General features: G+C 43.9%; 1 protein-coding gene across 2 annotated transcripts in view; it reads left to right on the top strand.

Moving 5' to 3' along the window:
• arhgap36 (Rho GTPase activating protein 36) overlaps positions 1-19,314 on the top strand; it is a 97,334-nt gene that overhangs the window by 18,924 nt on the left and 59,096 nt on the right. The window contains exon 1 of one of the 2 annotated variants that reach the window (XM_029760639.1): positions 18,633-18,858. The exons of the other annotated variant lie outside the window; for it this stretch is intronic. Coding sequence (XP_029616499.1) covers positions 18,691-18,858 — 168 coding nt within the window. The 5' untranslated portion in view covers positions 18,633-18,690. Of the gene's footprint in view, positions 1-18,632; positions 18,859-19,314 lie in introns of those variants that run through there. 2 annotated transcript variants of the gene reach the window in all.

Genomic DNA, 19,314 nt, shown 5'->3' with positions numbered 1-19,314 from the left:
AATATAATTTACATACGGCGAGTACGCCATCCCATCTGGTTTGCACTTAGTGGGACTATCATTTGTTTTCAACATGACAATGACCCAACACACCTCCAGGCTGTGTAAGGGCTATTTGGCCAAGGAGGAGAGTGACGGAGTGCTGCATCAGATGACCTGGCCTCCAGAATCACCCGACCTCAACCCAATTGGGGCAGCATGTAGCCTAGTGGTTAGAGTGTTGGACTAGTAACTGAAAGGTTGCAAGATTGAATCCCCAAGCTGACAAGGTCGTTCTGCCCCTGAACAAGGCAGTTAACCAACTGTTCCTAGGCCATCATTGAAAATAAGAATTTGCTCTTAACTGACTTGCCTACTTAAATAAAGGTAAAATAAATAAAATAATTGAGATGGTTTGGGATGAGTTGGACTGCAGAGTGAAGGAAAAGCAGCCAACAAGTGCTAAGCATATGTGGGAACTTGTTCAAGACTGTTGGAAAAGCATTTCAGGTGAAGCTGGTTGAGAGAATGCCAAGAGTGTGCAAAGTTGTCATTAAGGTAAAGGGTGGCTACTTTGAAGAATCTGAAATATAAAATATATTTTGATTTGTTTAACACTTTTTTGCTTACATGTGTTATTTCACAGTTTTGATGTATTCACTGTTATTCTACAGTGTAGAAAAGAGTAAAAAATAAAGAAAATTCCTTGAATGAGTAGGTGTGCCCAAACTTTTGACTGGTACTGTAAGTATTCAGACCCTTTGCTATGAGACTCGAAATTGAGCTTAGGTGCATCTTGTTTCCATTGATCATCCTTGAGATGTTTCTACAACTTGATTGGAATCCACCTGTGGTAGATTAAATTGATTGGACATGATTTGGAAAGGCACACACCTGTCTATATAAGGTCCCACAGTTGACAGTGCATATCAGAGCAAAAACCAAGCCATGAGGTCGAAGGGAGTGTCCGTAGAGCTCCGAGACTGAATTGTGTCGAGGCAAAGATCTGGGGAAGTGAACAAAAAAATGTCTGCAGCATTGAAGGTCCCCAAGAACACAGTGGCCTCCATCATTCTTAAATGGAAGAAGTTTGGAACAACCAAGCCTCTTCCTAGAGCTGGCCACCTGGCCAAACTGATCAATCGGGGGAGAAGAGCCTTGGTCAGGGAGGTGACCAAGAACCCGATGGTCTCTTGGACAGTGCTATGGAGTTCCTCTGTGGAAATGGGAGAACCTTCCAGAAAAACAACCATCTCTGCAGCACTCCCCCAATCAGGCCTTTATGGTAAAGTGGCCAGACGGAAGCCACTCCTCTGTAAAAGCCTGCTTGGAGTTTGCCAAAAGGCACCTGAAGACTCTCAGACCATGAGAAACAAGATTTTCTGGTCTGATGAAACCAAGATTCAACTCATCTGGAAGAACCGTGGTACCATCCCTACAGTGAAGCATGGTGGTGGCAGCATGATGCCATGGGGGTGTTTTCAATAGGGACTGGGAGACTAGTTAGGATCGAGGCAAAGATGAACGGAGATCCTTGATGAAAACCTGATCCAGAGCGCTTGGGACCTCATACTGGCGTGAAGGTTCACCTTCCAACAGGACAACGACCCTAAGCACACAGCCAAGACAATGCAGGAGTGGCTTCGGGACAAGTCTCTGAATGTCCTTGAGTGGCCAAGCCAGAGCCCGGCCTTGAACCCAATCGAACATCTCTGGAGAGACTTGAAAATAGCTGTGCATCAACGCTCCCCATCCAACCTGACAGAGCTTGAGAGGATCTGTAGAGAAGAATGGGAGAACCTACCCAAATACAGGTGTGCTAAGCTTGTAGAGTCATACCCAAGAAGACTCAAGGCTGTAATTGCTGCCAAAGGTGCTTCAACAAAGTACTGAGTAAAGGGTCTGAATACTTATGTAAATGTGATATTTTTTGTTATATGTAAATTACCAAACATTTCTAAAAACCTGTTTTTGCTTTGTTGTTATGGGGTATTGTGTGTCGATTGATGAGGGGAAAAAACAATTTAATGAATTTTTAGAATAAGGCTGTATCCTAACAAAATGTGGAAAAAGTCAAGGGGTCTGAATACTTTCCGAAGGCACTTTATATCCAGGGCATGCTGGAGTCATGCTATAGCCACCAATGTTCCACTACTCTACTGGCGAAAACAGGATAGATGAGTGTGTGTGGTGGGGGGGGGGGGGGGGGGGGGTTTGGTCAACTCCTGTCATATCTTCTGTTATTCTGTCCCCAGCTCATTTATCTGTTATGTGACAAAGGCTTTTCCCCTGCTGTTCGGTTGTTCCTGACGGACAGAAAGAAAGAAAATATATGTCTGTGTGTGCACATCATGACCTCCTGTCCTCTCTTTCTCTACAGGGACCATGTCAACTCATGTACACACACATACTGTACAGGTCAACCCCTGTCCCATGTCTGTTCTCCTGTCTTCCTGCAGTACATGTTTCTGTTATGTAACAAAAGCCTTTGTTCCCAAATTGTTGTTCCTAACAGACAGAGCAGAAAGAAAGGAAAGACTTGCGTGTGTGTGTGTGTGTTCATCATGCCCTGCTATCCTCCCCTTCTCCACAGGGACAAGGTCAACTCCTGTCCTTCTTCTATTCTCCTTTACCACACACACACACACACACACTCACTCCTCCTGTCCTCCTGTACCCAGCACATGTATCTCTTACATAACGAATGCTTTTGTACCCAAATTGGTTCCTCACTGTGCTGTTGTTCCGGACCGACACAGTTGTTCCTGACAGGTGATGGCCACAGCATAAAGAATGAAATACAATAGTTTTTATGTGGGTCAAGTTATTGCACAATCATCAATAATCCCTGTAGTACTGTATAAACAGGCACCGCGGGAAAAGTATTAGTTAGTTAAGAGTCATCAGTTTGTTTGCTCATTCATTAATTTGTTTTAGATTAGAACATTCTAACAGTTCTGTTCCAGAATCTCTCAGCTCAGTAAGGGTTGACTTGTCAGCCATTTGTGAGTGATTGCATAATCCAAAGGGTGTATTTATTCCTGGCTGGATTGAGGATTGGAAAGCTCCTGAGAGACATGTTGGTCAGGTTGGAGAGAGGGTGTCTGTATTCTTTGCTGGGTTGCAGAATGGGAAAGCTTGGTTGGTGACAGGCAGACGGTTTTAGGCCTAGTGGCACCAGCAGTAACGTGAGCAGTGTAACTGGGAGCCACATAGACGCCAGCCAGATGTGATGCTTTGCATCTGGAGAGGGTTTACTATGACAGAGATGGAGAGGACCCTTGGGAGGCATGAACACAAACACAGGCATTTTGCTTACCGCCCCAACAGATCCATAGACGACGCAATCTCAATTGCACTCCACACTTCCCTCACCCCCCTAGATAAGAGGGATGCCTATGTGAGAATGCTGGTCATTGACTACAAGTCAGCGTTCAACAACATTGTCCCCTCCAAGCTCGTCACCCAGTTTAGGATCCTGGGACTTAACACCTCCATCTGCAACTGGGTCCTAGACTTCCTGATGGGCCGACCCCAGATAGTGAGGGTAGGCAACATCACCTCTGTCACGCTGATCCTTAACACGGGGGCCCCACAAGGGGTTTGTGCTTAGTCCCCTCCTGTACTCCCTGTTCACCCTCGACTGCGTGGCCACCCAGGACTCCAACACCATCATCAAGTTTGCTGATGACACGAAGAAGATGAGACAGCCTACAGGGAGGAGGTCAGTGACCTGTCTGCGTGGTGCCGGGAAAACTTCTCCCTAAAATATTATTTTGAGACGACAGGAGTCATGGAACCTGGTGGAATCTGGCAACTCCAGAGGTCAATTCTAAAGGTCAAAGGTAATATATTTTTATTTTGTTTAATCTGCTGCTCACTCAGTCTAGCTGCACTGCTGACACATACACACACACACACACACACACACACACACACACACACACTGCTGACGGTGACTTTCCAACTCCACCCCGGCGCTCCGACTCAAAGCATCTGAACATCGGAATGGGAAGTTGGGGGCTGGAGTTTTCCAGGAAGGATTTTTTTGCCATTGTCAGTGGTTTGTACACCTACGTCAGCACCTCCCAGAAATAGTTCCCAAATGGGGGGAGTCAATGATAGTCACATTGGTTTAGTTTGCTTGATGGATCAAAAATATATGTGCAAGAAAAGTCTGAACCTTACTGCTCTTTTGAGTAAAAAATGTATGTTTTTATTTGTTTCATTTTCCTGAACTGCTGCAGGTCTATGCATGAATATTATTAAGAGCATGTATTTGTCTCCCTACGGCAGTGCTTCCTAAATGATGATAAGGGTCCCGGAGTGACATTGGTTTTGTTTGCTTAAGTGGGTCACAACTTGACAATCCCAAAAGCTTTGTGCAAGAAAATGAAAAATTCCCTGCTGCTGCTCTTTTTGACTGCTGCAGTAATCGACAGCATCTTGTTTTTTGCCCCAAAAATGTTCACTCAGGAAAATGTATGTATGAGGATTAACCATTTAATAAATAATAAACGACTGATTGTGTTGGTCTTGGGGATCACGCACTGTCCATTAGTGATGCTCCTCGCAAGATGTATGCATTAACCCTGTGAGACCCAAGCATAGATCTAAATGAGGATAAAACATTTTTAACTTCAGAAATACTTGTAATAGGCCTCTGTAATAGGCCTCTGTTTATAAAAAAAAATTAAAAATACAATTTATTTGAAGTTTGTAGAACAATTTTCTGGAAGTGTTGCAAAAATGCAACATTGGGCTTCAATGGAAGGACAAATCTGTGGTAAGAAAACTGTTATTCTATTAAAATCATCTCAAAATGGTGCAAAAGCATTTATATGTGATGGAAAATAGTGTCTAATGGTATATAAATCTGAAATTATGTCCTAATTTGATTAAATAGCCAAATTGATCAACTCGACCCGTCCAAACCGTTCCAGGCATAAGCGACATATTAGTTGCTTAGGGCCCCGGTCACTAGGCCCCCAAATAAATAAATATGTACAGTGAATCTGGAAAGTATTCACACCCCTTGACTTTACCGCCTTATTCTAAAATGGATTAAGTAGTTTTTCCCCCCTCATCAATCTACATACAATACCCCATAAAGGCAAAGCAAAAACATTTTTTTTAAACATTTTTGCAAATGTATTAAACATAAAAAGTTCAATCTTGGTTTCAATGTTTCTCATGGTCTGAGAGTCCTTTAGGTGCCTTATGGCAAACTCCACGCGGGCCGTCATGAGCCTTTTACTGAGGAGTGGCTTCCGTCTGGCCACTCTACCATAAAGGCCTGATTGGTGTACATATTACCTCAAATACCTCGACACCGGTGGCCTCAGACATTGACTCTGTACCGGTACCTCCTGTATATAGCCCCGCTATTGTTTAATATACTGCTGTTCTTTAATTATTTGTTGTTGTATTCGGCGCATGTGACAAAAAAAATTGATTTGATTTGGTGGAGTGCTGCAGAGATGGTTGTTCTTCTGAAGCTCACTCAGAGGGGTGTAAAGTCCTTAAGTAAAAATATTTTGGGGGGTATCTGTACTTTCCTTTACTATTTACATTTTTGACAACTTTTACTTTTACTTCACTACATTCCTAAAGAAAATAATATACTTTTTACTCCACACATTTTCCCTGACACCCAAAAGTACTCGTTACATTTTGACAGGAAAATGGTCCAATTCACGCACTTACCAAGAAAACATCCTTGTTCATCCCTACTACCTCTGATCTGGCGGACTCACTAAACACAAATGCTTTGTTTTGAAATTAATGTCTGAGTGTTGGAGTGTGCCCCTGGCTATCCGTAAATAAAATAAAAAACAAGAAAATTGTGCCGTCTGGTTTGCCTAATATAAGGAATTTGAAAATTATTAATCCTTTTATCCTTTTGATACTTAAGTAAATGTAAAACCAAATACTTTTAGACTTTTACTCAAGTAGTATTTTATTGGGTGACTTTCACTTTTAGCCAGGTATCTTTACTTTTACTCAAGTATGACATTTTAGTACTTTTTCCACCACTGGCCCTTCTCCCCCGATTGCTCAGTTTGGCCGGGCGGCCAGCTCTGGGTAGAGTCTTGGTGGTTCCAAATTTCTTCAATTTAGGAATGAGAGAGGCCACTGTGTTCTTGGGGACCTTCAATGCTGCAGAATTATTTTGGTACCCTTCCCCAGATCTGTGACTCAACACAATCCTGCCTCGAAGCTCTACGGACAATTCCTTCGACCTCATGGCTTAGTTTTTGCTCTGACATGCACTCTCAACTGTGGGACTTTATATAGACAGGTGTGTGCCTTTCCAATCAATTGAATTTACCACAGGTGGCCTCCAATCAAGTTGTAGAAACATCTCAAGGTTGATCAAAGGAAACAGGATGGATGTGAGCTCAATTTCGAGTCTCATAGCAAATGGTCTGAATGAAACAATGTAATTTGTTTTTTTTATTTTTAAAACATTTACAAACATTTCTGAAGACATGTTTTCACTTTGTCATTATGGGGCATTGTATCTAGATTGATTATGATTTTTTTTATTTAATCCATTTTAGATAAGGCTGTAATTTAACAACAATTTGGAAAAAGGGAAGGGGTCTGAATACTTTCCTGAATGCATTGTATACACGTATAATGTGTGTGCAAAACATTACAAACACCATATTGAGTTGCACCCCCTTTTGCCCTCTGAACAGCCTCAATTTGTCGGTCATGGTGTCTTAAGCGTTCCACAGTTGTGTCAAGTTGGCTGGATGTCCATTGGGTGGTGGACCATTCTTGATACACATGAAAAACTGTTGAGCATGAAAAACTGCGTTGCAGTTCTTGCCACAAACAGATGCGCCTGGCACCTACTACCATACCCCGTTCAAAGGCACTTACAGTTGAAGTCAGAGGTTTACATACACCTCAGCCAAATACATTTAAACTCAGTTTTTCACAATTCCTGACATTTAATCCTAGTAAAAATGTCCTGTTTTAGGGTCCGTTAGGATCACCACTTTATTTTAAGAATGTGAAATGTCAGAATAATAGTAGAGAGAATGGTTTATTTCAGCTTTTATTTATTTCATCACATTCCCAGTGGGTCAGAAGTTTACATACACTCAATTAGTATTTGGTAACATTGCCTTTAAATTGTTTAACATGGGTCAAATGTTACGGGTAGCCTTCCACAAGCTTCCCACAATAAGTTAGGTGAATTCCTGCTGACAGAGCTGGTGTAACTGAGTCAGGTTTGTAAGCCTCCTTGCTCGCACACGCTTTTAAAGTTCTGCCCACAAATTTTCTATAGGATTGAGGTCAGGGCTTTGTGAAGGCCACTCCCAATACCTTGACTTTCTTTGTTGTCCTTAAGCCATTTTGCCACAACTTTGGAAGTATGCTTGGGGTCATTGTCCATTTGGAAGACCCATTTGCGACCAAGCTTTAACTTCCTGACTGATGTCTTGAGATGTTGCTTCTATATGTCCACATAATTGATAGTTCATGATGCCATCTATTTTGTGAAGTGCACCAGTCCCTCCTGCAGCAAAGCACCCCCGCAACATGATGCTGTCACCCCCGTGCTTCACAGTTGGGATGTTGTTCTTCGGCTTGCAATCCTCCCCCTTTTTCCTCTAAACATAACGATGGTCATTATGGCCAAACAGTTCTATTTTTGTTTCATCAGACCAGAGGACATTTCTCCAAAAAGTACGATCTTTGTCCCCATGTGCAGTTGCAAACCGTAGTCTGGCTTTTTTATTGCGGTTTTGGAGCAGTGGCTTCTTCTTTGCTGAGCGGCCTTTCAGGTTATGTCGATATAGGACTCATTTTACTGTGGATATAGATACTTTTGTACCTGTTTCCTCCAGCATCTTCACAAGGTCCTTTGCTGATCGATTTGCACTTTTCGCACCAAAGTACATTCATCTCTAGGAGACAGAACGCGTCTCCTTCCTGAGCGCTATGACAGCTGCGTGGTCCCATGGTGTTTATACTTGCGTACTGTTGTTTGTACAGATGAACGTGGTACCTTCAGGCGTTTTGGAAATTGCTCCCAAGGATAAACCAGACTTGTGGAGGTCTACAATTTTTTTTCTGAGGTCTTGGCTGATTTCTCTTCTGTATTTTTTAGGGGTCTCAACTTACTATTGAGAGTAAGAATAGTCTAATTTTGAAATTTAGACATTTGAAAATTTGGTTGTGCATAATTCTTTAGATTTTCTCTTGTTATGTCAGTCACTGACATGTCAGCTAAGAATTTTTAGATTATAGTTAGTCTATCCAGTTTTCTAAACTTGTAGTAATCATGACTGTGTACTGACCGGGCACACAGGGCATGTGCCAAGGGCCCTAACCTCCAGCTGTCCCCCATTGATTTTGTTAAGGCGTCAGCATGCTTCGGTTCAGCTGGAGTCTAGCCGAACTTGGCTAGGCAAACCGTACGACTGTGCTCGCATACTCCCTTACAAGACCTTTGCTTTAGAAATGACAATAGTACTGTTTGTCCATCTTGAGACTGCCTCAAAATAGTCTGAATTCAACTAAGATAAATCAAGAAATTGTAAATTACTTTTTTATGTTTTTGCATAGGAGATCTTAGTCGCGCAATTTTACATCTAACTAGGATGTTTGGTGCAGTATTTCTCAAGTACAAACACGATTAGTCTTTCATTGAATGAAAACGAACACTTTATTGAGATTTCCTACTATTGACCAAATAACTGAGGAAGGGGTGTAGACCTTGGCTACAAACTCCGGCTCGCTTTAAGAAAATGTTTTGTGTTCATGAACTACAGAAAAAACTTGCCAAAGACTTAAAGAGAACAGAAACATCATAAAATGTCGTCTGTTCCGAAATGTTTCGGCTGGGAAGCATGCGGAAGCGTTTTGTCATTCTCACTCAGATATCATATTTACATGGCATAATAAGTCATGGCAAAATGTGTAGAATTGCAGGAAATTGACTTTGAAACTGCAAAAATGTATCTCAAACCCATGGCAAAATGGATAGAATTGCAGGAAATTGACTTTGAAACTGCAAAAATATATCTCAAACCCATGGGAAATTGTGTAGAATTTCAGGAAATTGACTTTGAAACGGCAAAAATGTATCTCAAACATTGAATGGATAGAATTGCAGGAAATTAGCTGTAAAACTGAAGAAAAAAAAATCTCTGCCCAACGTCAAAATTAGTATTAGTAGAAATTAGTAGAAATGTGTTATACATTTTTTTTTAAATCCTCTCCACCCAATGACAAAATGTTTAGAATTGCAGAAAACTTGCTTTAAAATTGCTACATTTTCTCTATGCTCCATGGCAAATGTGTAGAATTGCAGAAAATTAAGGGACAGATCAACATTTACTGAAGGGGCTGGTCCAACTTAAGGTGTCATAAAAAAATACCCTCCCCAATGTTAGAAATATTTTCACATGATGCTCCCCCCCAGTAAATTTCCATCTGCCCCCCTTGTACAATAAAATAAATGTAACACCCTCCCCCTCGTAGAATTAACTCGTAATATTGTTACGATCACAAATAACAATAACCGTAGCGACGCTGTGTTTGTAAACATGGATATCGACTTTGACACTTCGGCATGCATTTGTGGCACAGTCGATGCCACGCAGGGCTATGGGCCAGAAGGTTGTGGGTTTGCTGACCACCACAGAGGAGCTCACTCTCCCTGCCTGTTTCAGAGACGGCTGCAGACAATGATCAGCTAGGAGGAAATCAGATTTTCTACATTTTGATGCCATATTTATAATTATATAAAATATATACAACAAATTTTCCACAAACAGGTTTCTGTGCCAATGCACCACACAACCAATAAACAAAGCATACAGACTTCAGGCACTTCAATATCATGATTTGCATTTTCAACACAACAATAATAAGCTATATCAATCTCAACAAACAGAAAATCCATCCCTCCCTACCTTGTTGGCTTACCCAGTACAGAAGGCTTGGCTTGACAATCTTCGAATGTCATTAAACGATTTGATGTTTTGTAGAAGATGCATCTTTCCATTCATCAATTGGCCGCTGCACAGTTTGGAATGATAGATTTTATTTGTCAGTAAAAAAATAAATAACAATGTTTTAAAGTGACTGGGAATGCACAATAAAGTTGAGAACTTATTTCATTGTGGTCCCTATTTTTTACATAAACACATATACAATTACATAAATACAGACACATTACAGAGATAGAGATGAAAAAATGCTATGAGTATGAGGGGTGAGTTTAAGTACAATTCTTACAAGCTTGTTTGGCTGGTAGCTTATTCTTTAGATGTGTGGGGCTGCTGGTGAACCATGACCTGCAGGCATAATCAAAGTGACACTGGACCAGCGCACTAGCTAGGTTTCCGTCCAATTGGTGACACATTTTAGTGTGAATATTCTAAAATCTTCATTAAAACAATATGCCATTACAGAGTTTCCTTTAGAAAAAATTGGTTTTGGACAACATGACAGGCAAGACTTTAATTTACCGGACATTTAAGATATTTTATGGAAATCCATATGCATTCAGATCCGACCTGGAACAGCCAGCGCCATCAATAAACAAGGGATATTCGACCCTTACTGTAGGTCTTCATCAGGCATCCATATCCCAGGTGGGGGTGGAAGGTCCTATATATAGGAGCAGTACTAAGTGACATCACTTCCTGAAACAGAAGGTAAACATTTTTAGTTTCTAATATAGTTTCAGAATATTAACATTCAATCAAAATATATAATCATAGACAGGGAATGTGATCAGTAATAGACGTACAATATTCAATTAGGATTTTTTTTTAAACTATTTAGACATATTGAAACTATAAAAAAGGTTTCAAGTCAAAATCCTCATTAAAGCCAAGAGGAGACAGTGTGTTGAGCCTGTGGATCCAGAAAGATTCCCTTTGAAGAAGTTTCCTCTCAATATTGGCTAAACGACACACATTTCCATCCTTAAAAGCAGCCTATAACAAATTACAAAAACACTATTCCTTCGATGTGTAGCATATGCAAAATTTTATAGCCAATTTTTGTATTGTTTTTAGGCTACTTTTCTAAAACAACAATTGTCCACCTCACGGTTCAGCTGTCAGAGACTTGATCACTAAATGTATCAGATTATTGCATGCATAGGCCTATAGGCTTATGTGTCCACTGTATGATATTAACGTTTGAATAGATACATATAGCCTATATAAATGAAGAGAAGCTTAGGCCTAACCCCAGAGAGATAGTGATATGCCAGTGGCATGCTACGACACCGACATGCATTTCTTTATGTCAGATGGCTACCAAGTCTGTTATACAGATGTAGACGTATAGAAGGAGGCTAATTTGTACATTTTCAATCAGAATATTTTGTATAAAGATAAGCAGTATAGTGTTAGATTAAAGGAGTAAATCTGGTAGGCCTTCCTCACCTCAAGTTCAACTGTCAGTTGCAGTGCCGGGGTGCACTGCCTTTATATCATAGGCCTGTAGTAGCTAAAGCTTTTGTGAGCGGACCAAGTATTTTTCGGTTGCTCTACAGCGGAAAGGTAGAATAAACGAGTCAGGAGCAGGTTTTCTTACATTGAACAAAGTTTTTTATTGAGAAATGGTTTTTCTTCTCAAACAATCCCACACAATCAAGGATGATCTCACAAGGATAACACATCTTCTTCTTTACAGGGACAAGGAACACAATGTGTCCCCCACTGCCGGTTCCCTCCTCTCTCTTGTAGGGGAAAGAAAATAGGAGATTAGTACCGTAAACTGTGCTTAACTGTCTCTGATTACCTTTACTCGCGTGACGGGCTGGGCTACTATCCGTGGGACCAGCCTGCCCCCTGGTGGTCCTTCCACATACCTCACCCCTCAGGACTGGACCGGAGGGCCGGGCGCCAGACGCGCCGATTTGGTCGCGTCGGGACAGCGCGTCCGCATTCCCATTCCTCGTTCCAGCCCTGTGGATGACATGGAAAAATAATGGTTGTAATGCAAGAAACCATCTGGCTATTCTGTTGTTATTGTTTCTCTTACTGGCCATCCACGTGAGGGGAGCATGGTCAGTAACGAGGGCGAACCTACGCCCGAGTAGGTAGTAATCGAGGGCCCACTTAATGGCTAGGGCCTCTTTCTCTATGGTAGCATATCTCTGTTCCCAATCACAGAGCTTCCTACTTATGAAGAGAATATGTCTCTCTGCTTCACCTACATCCTGAACTAGGACGGCCCCGAGCCCTGTATCTAAGGCGTCTAGCTGCACAATGAACTCTTGGGAAAAGTTGGGAGCCTGCAGGACGGGATCAAAGCACAGGCTGGAAGGCGTCTTCCGTCTCTTCCTTCCACGCTATACGGTTTGGCAGGTTTTTCTTGATGAGATTTGTGAGGGTGTGGCAATGGTTGCATATCCAGGGATGAAACTGCGATAATATCCCGTTATTCCCAAGAAGGGTCGGACGCCCCGCTTCGTCTGGACCGAGGCCAGTCCCGATTTGACCTGGTCTTTTCTGCCTGTGGACATGTTTTTCCGTTCCCCACGGTGCATCCCAGGTATTGCGCTTCAGACAGACCCAGGCAGCATTTTTTGGGATTGATTGTCAGCCCTGTAGACTCCAAGCCCACAAGGACCGCCCACAGTCGCAGGAGGTGCCTATCCCAGTCCTCGCAGTGGATGACCACATTGTCTATATACGCTGCTGCGTACTCTTGATGGGGCAGTAGAATGGCATCCATGAGGCGTTGGAAAATCGCCACAGCACCATACAGTCTGAAGGGCATCCTCACATACTGAAAAAGCCCCTCCGGTGTGGCGAAGGCAGTCTTTGGGCGGTCCTCCGGAGCCACCGGCACTTGCTAATATCCCTTCGTCAGATCCATGGTGGTGATGAACTTGGCCCTTCCCAAGCGCTCCAAGAGTTCAACCACGTGGGGCATGGGATACGCGTTGAATGTAGAGATGACGTCGTTTCGTTGCAGAGCCTCATTCTACCGCCAGGTTTGGGGACCAGGACTATGGAACTGGGCCACTCACTCGTAGATGGCTCGATCACCCTCATCCTCAGCATCTCCCTTACCTCGTTCTTAGCGATAACTCGGCGTGCCTCAGGAATCCAGTAAGGCCAGATATGCACCTTCTTGCCTGGTTCAGTGTGGATACGGTGAAACAAGACATCTGTTTGGCTTGGAAAAGGAGAGAATACCCGGCCGAATTGCATAATCAGCTTGTCTAGCTGTCTCGACTGCTCCTGCAGGAGAGTTCGGGCACGGCGTACCTGTAGCGGGGCCTCCTCTTTTTCTTTGTCCTCCACTGCCAACAAAGCCACACCCTTCTCTCTTCCATGGTACTTCTTCAGCAGGTTGATATGATAGAGTTGGACCTTCTTCCTCCTGTCAGGTTGCTTGATGCGGTAATTGACCAGTGAGACCCTCTCCTTTACCCCGTAGGGCCCCCTCCACTGTGCCAGCAAGTGGTATTCGGCCATGGGCACGAGTACCATCACTTTCTCTCTCACGGTGAACTCCCTGGGTGTCGCTGACTTATTGTAGGCCCGACCTTGAGTCTATCGCACCTTCTCCATATGCTCCTTTACTATGGGTCAGACTGCCGACAGTCGGTCCCGCATCAGGGTAACATGTTCTATCGTCGACCGGCATGGGCAGGGTTGGGCCTCCCAGGTCTCCTTGGCTAAGTCGAGGATCCCTTGACATGGTCTGCCGTACAGCAATTAGAACGGGGAAAACCCTATGGACGCCTGTGGTACTTCTCTCAGGGCAAACATTAAGTTGGGCAGAAGCATGTCCCAGTTTTTCTGGTCTCTGTACACCACTCTTCTCAACATGCTTTTAATCGTCTTGTTCAGGGGTCCGCACAAACCGTCTGTCTGTGGGTGTAATATGCTTGTGCATATCTGTTGAACCTGGTATAACCGACACAGGTCCTTCATCAACCGGGACATGAACAGGGTTCCCTGGTCATTAGGTCATTAGGATCATCTTGGGAAGGTCCACCCGGGAGAACAGCATAACGATTCCTTGGTGATTCCCTTTGATGACATGTTGTGAAGGGGTATGGCCTCCGGGAACTTGGTAGAGTAATCTACGACAACCAGGATGTACTTCTGTCCTCTGGCGTATTTCGGGAGGGGTCCCACGAGGTCCATAGCTATGCGTTCGAAGCAGGTCTCTATAATGGGAAGAGGAATCAAACGATTACGCAGGTGTGGCCGTGGGGCCATACGCTGACATTGATCACACGTCCTACAATACCTGGCCACAGCTCGAGTGACACGGGGCCAATAGAACCTCTGCATGATTCTGTCAATCATTTTGTCCCGTGCCAGGTGTCCTCCTAGGACATGGGCATGGGCTAGCTGTAGGACAGTATCCCTGTACTGTACGGTCTACGCACCATTAGTAATTCCTGTTTTTCCCCCCTTCGTTGCACGACCCAATACAAGAGCATGCCTGACTGCATAGTAGGGAAGGGAGGGCTCACCTGACCCGTCGACATTTCTCCTGTCGATCGCCTTCCTCATGGCGTCCCGTAGGTCTGGGTCTCTATGCTGAGCTGTGGAGAACTGTCCCTTTAATTCTTGGGGCAAGTCGACCTCTGTAGAGGGGTGTGGAGGTTGTTCCCCATCCCCGTTGGGGGTGCCCGAGGAGAATCCCTTCCATGTTCCCTCCTCTGACTGGGTTTCAAACATATCCCGTAGCCTCTGGTCGCGCCTTCCTTCCTCCGTCGTATACAACCCGTCGAAGGTGTCTTCATCTGAGGTTTCCTGGAATAGCTGTCGGAGGCGTTGGGTCTGTATTTCTTCCTCTGCTCCAGAGGTAGAGGCCGAGGCTATGTTTCCTTGTAGAGCTACTACCTCGGGCTTGGAATTGGGTTTTTTCTTTCTCTGCTTTCCTGCCCCCCTGTAGTGGGCCGGACCTCGGCGTGTGATAGAGAGACCTGGTCCCCTTTGTTCGGAGCGTAAAGTTGTCTGCCGAAGCTCCTTATACAGGGGACAGTCTCTCCTCATCAATAATAGCACCTTCAGCTGGGGTACTTTCCCCGCCCTGACTGTACACCTTCCTTTCGGGGTGAGAATGGACAGACTCACGGTGGGGTAATAGTGGGTGTCTCCATGGATACAGCATACGGCTACTTTGTCTGGTAGAAGTGCTGCTGTGGTCACCATCTGTTCCTCCACTAATATAACCATACTTCCTGAGTCGAGAATGGTTACCACGTCTCGTCCTTCTATTCAAACATGAATCTCTGGGGCTGGGGCTATTTCTGCTAACCAACAGGGGCAATCCTGCCCTCTCGAAACAGGGATGTGTGGGGACGGGCAACGATGACTCGGTGGCCATGGACTCGTTCTTTCTGGGACCTTTCTGGGACCCACCAACCCTGTTGTGTGGGTGATGACATCTCTTCATATCCGGAGCAGGTTCGGTCGTGCCGGGGTTAATTGGAGAAAGGTCTTGGCAGAGTCCTTCCGGTCCTCCTTGTCCCCTTTTAACAACTCCCATGTAGATCGGTACGTTTCCACGGCCTGGGCTATGTCGTCTGCTGCCGAGGGGTTAGTTTCCCCCACAACCCTTTTTAAGTCCATGGGTAATTCCCTTAAAATCTTGTCCACTACGAGAGTCTCTACAACATGCCCTACTTCCTTTCCGGGTTCCAGCCACTGTTTTGTTAGTCGTATGAGTGCGAAGATCTGGGCCCGCACGGTTTCGTCGGCCATATAGGACCATTGATGGAACTTAACGGCTCTATCTCGGGCGGTCAGCTGGTACCGGGACAGAATCTCGGTTTTTAGTCGCCCATAGTCAGCAGCTTTGCGGGGGTTCAGGTCATAGTAGGCTTCCTGGGCTATCCTGGTTAAAAGAGGGGCTAATGCGCTCGCCCATTCTGTTGGGGGTCACTCTTCCAAGGTGGCCGTCCTTTCGAAAGGCATGATAAAAGCCTCAATATCATCCTCCTTGGAGAGGCGAGGTAAGACGGCGTGAGCAGCTGCTCTTGGCTTCACTCTCAGTTCTTCTCGCCGGCTCAGATGTCGTTGCAGGAGTTCTATGGTTGTCTGCTGTGCCGTGATCAACTGTTGTAGCAGAGCGTCATCCATCTTTCTTGTATGGTTCCTCTGTGTCTACAGGTAGATTTTTGTCTTTTCCTTACTTATCCTCATGTAACTCATCCACCTAATGCCCGCATTCTCTACCAATGTGAGCGGACCAAGTATTTTTCGGTTGCTCTACAGCGGAAAGGTAGAATAAACGAGTCAGGAGCAGGTTTTCTTACATTGAACAAAGTTCTCTATTGAGGTATTTTTTTTATTCTCAAACAATCTCACACAATCAAGGATGATCTCACAAGGATAACACAAATCTTCTTCTTTACAGGGATAAGGAACACAATGTGAGTAACTTTTAACTATAACATAAATCACGGGTGTGTCACTGCCTCAACTATCCGTTCGTGGAGATCTCCTTTCGGGAGGTGGTGCGGATCCGTGGTTGCCATTCCCAAGAGGTAGTTTGTCCTCTTCTTCTCCCTATCGTCGGGTAAATCCTCTCCTTTGGAGAATCAATAACTTTTTTTCCCCCTCCAGTCTCCCCCACTGCCGGTTCCCTCCTCTCTCTTGTAGGGGGAAGAAAATAGGTCATTAGTACCATCAGCTGTGCTTAACTCCCTCTGATCGCCTTTACTCACATGCCGGGCTGGGCTACTATCCGTGGGACCAGCCTGCCCCCTGGTGGTCCTTCCACACTTAATAATAACCACGCCATACCAAATCTTCACAAAAGTTTCTAAACTTCATTAGGGTAATATTAGAAGTAAGTCAAGCCATTGTTTATTGCGAAAATATGAGCAGCAGAGCAAGTGTGCAGTACCCTCCCTGTGCTCAATAAAACACCACACAACCCTCCTCAAAGCAAAAACAAAAGTTTGATAACCCTCCCCCTATCTTGGACCACCCCTCCCCCAAGTACATTTCAATCTTTCCCTAACTTTAAAACGTGTCTATCAATATAGGATTGTAGCCCAATGTTGCGTTTTTGTGACACTTACAAAACTACCTCTAGCTCTGGCTCAGAAGGTTTGTTTCTCATTTTTAGTTTTTCTACATAATCACTACATCTTAGAGAATACAGGAAACATATTTTAAGTCATGTACTTGCACGTATGGCTTAAATCATATGCTTGTGTAGGGGACCAGTGTAATCTCAGATGGGTGTACAGTTTCTATTGTTTCAGAGGCTACTGATGCCACAATAATCATACTAACACACAACAAATACTACTAAGAGATAAATCTGGGTCTAAGGACAAGTACGACCAGTGCGGGGGACCAATACGAAAAAAAGTGTTAAAATGTACTCACTACTGTAAGTCGCTCTGAATAAGAGCGTCTGCTAAATGACTAAAATGTAAATGTAAAAATGTAAGGAGATGCACTATGTAGTGTGCCCCATGAGCTTTGAGTTTAGGACCTGTACAGGATGCGGTTTAGGAAACATTTGTTCTTTACAATGTTGGTTTTCACAGGGTTAATTCAGTGGTTTCCAAACGTATCCTCCGGGACCCCCGGACGTTTCACATTTTTGTTGTATCCCTGAACTAGCTCAGTTGAATCATATGTCAGTATCCAAAAACACCTTCCATCCTGAACCAACTGGTTTCACTTCATTTGGATTAACTGTTTTCGTTACATTTATTTGACAGGGATAAGGCACATCAATCAACATTTCTGTAAATGTGCCAGATTTAGCCAGATAGCTAAATCTGCTAAAACAGGTCATTTTTCATAAAAGAATACTATATGTTCTCAATGACTTGCCTGGTTAAATAAAGGCATAATAGTATAAGTATAATTGCACTTATCATGAGTGATTTAAAGTTGGTAGTTGGATATTTTCTTACTCAACATGCACTTGGTTATAATCATCCACAGATAATTGAACCAAGAAAGGAGTAAAAGCAACTGGAACAAGCTTCCAAATGAGATATTTACACAGCAAAATACATTCCAACATCCAGAGAGTGCAGAAAAGTCTAGAAACACCTATTATCCTATTTCTCCTTTGAGGGACAGCGTTAAAAGAAATAGCTGAGGTAGATCTCCCTGTGATTCTATTGTCTGTGCTGAAGGGGAATAAAGCCAGGAGTAGAGGAGGAGAGGAGGAGAAGTGAAGTACTGATATAGAGGAAAGAGAGTGAGAGGATAAGGGCAGAGAGAAAAGAGAGGGAGAGGAGAAGGGCAGATCAGAGAGAAGTACGTGATGGAGAGAACAAAAGAGAGGGAGAGAGGAGAAGAGCAGAGAGAAAGGAGAGGGAGGAGGAGATAGTGAAAATCACTTATTAAATCAAGCCAGGACAGCTTAGTTAGTTCAGACTTATCCCCCCTCCTTCCCTTTCATCCCCTGTTCATCTCACGTCCCACTTCCCCCCCTCCCTTCCTCTCATTCTCTCCCTTTCAGTTCTCTCCCCTGAATCTCTCCCGTTTCCAACCCTTTCATCCACGCTTATTTCCTCCTCTTTCCCTTCTATCCCCCTTCTCCCCTCCCCTCCCAGATTCAGCCCCCCCCCTTTCCATCACAGTGTTTACGTGAAGTGATCTCTTGGCAGCGAGACTCAGCTCACTGATTTACACCAGCAGATGGAGGGAGCAGATCTCTCTCTCTCCTTCTGTTGCTCGCTCTGTCTTGCTCTCCTTACACCGAGTGTGTTCCTTCATGCCCCATTTGGACTGGACACACAAACCTGGTCTGCATCTCTGCTGTGAGTGTGTGAGTTTGAGTGGGAGCGTGAGAAGTAGCTGTGCAGACTACAGGACTTATCTGAGTGGACTCACTCACTGCATAAAGGTCTTTATTCGTCTGCAGCTGACTCCCTACGTACAGGTATAGATTGTTTTTTAAATTTTTATTATTCAACCTTTATTTAACTAGGCAAGTCAGTCGGTGTGTGCTTAATGTGCATTTGTGGTCTCTCTAAGTCATCAATAGGTGTGAATTTGTTGCTACTGTCTCTAGAACGGTTTGTTAGTCACAAAGTGCTACAATTGTTGAGACTCTCGTGCTCTTTGTTGTGTCGAAAACGTCTGTCCGGTAGCGAGTGTGTTTGTGTTCAATAGGTATTTGTCGTCAAAAGGTATTGCGTGTTTGCTACTGTCTCCATATCTTGGTGTGTCACAGAGAATGTGTGCTATGTCTCAAGGCTTGCTCTGTCAAGTATTGAATAAAGCTGGATAATGTGTGTGTTTCAATGAATGCGTTGTACAGTAGGTTCTCTCAGTCTCCTTAAGTGCTCTGCTCTGGTTGCTGTCATTTATCTATGAAGTATTTAATCAATCCGCT

The sequence above is a fragment of the Salmo trutta genome, chromosome 8 (assembly GCF_901001165.1).
Source record: "Salmo trutta chromosome 8, fSalTru1.1, whole genome shotgun sequence".
NCBI lineage: Eukaryota > Metazoa > Chordata > Actinopteri > Salmoniformes > Salmonidae > Salmo > Salmo trutta.
This window is presented reverse-complemented; position numbering and strand designations above follow the sequence as displayed.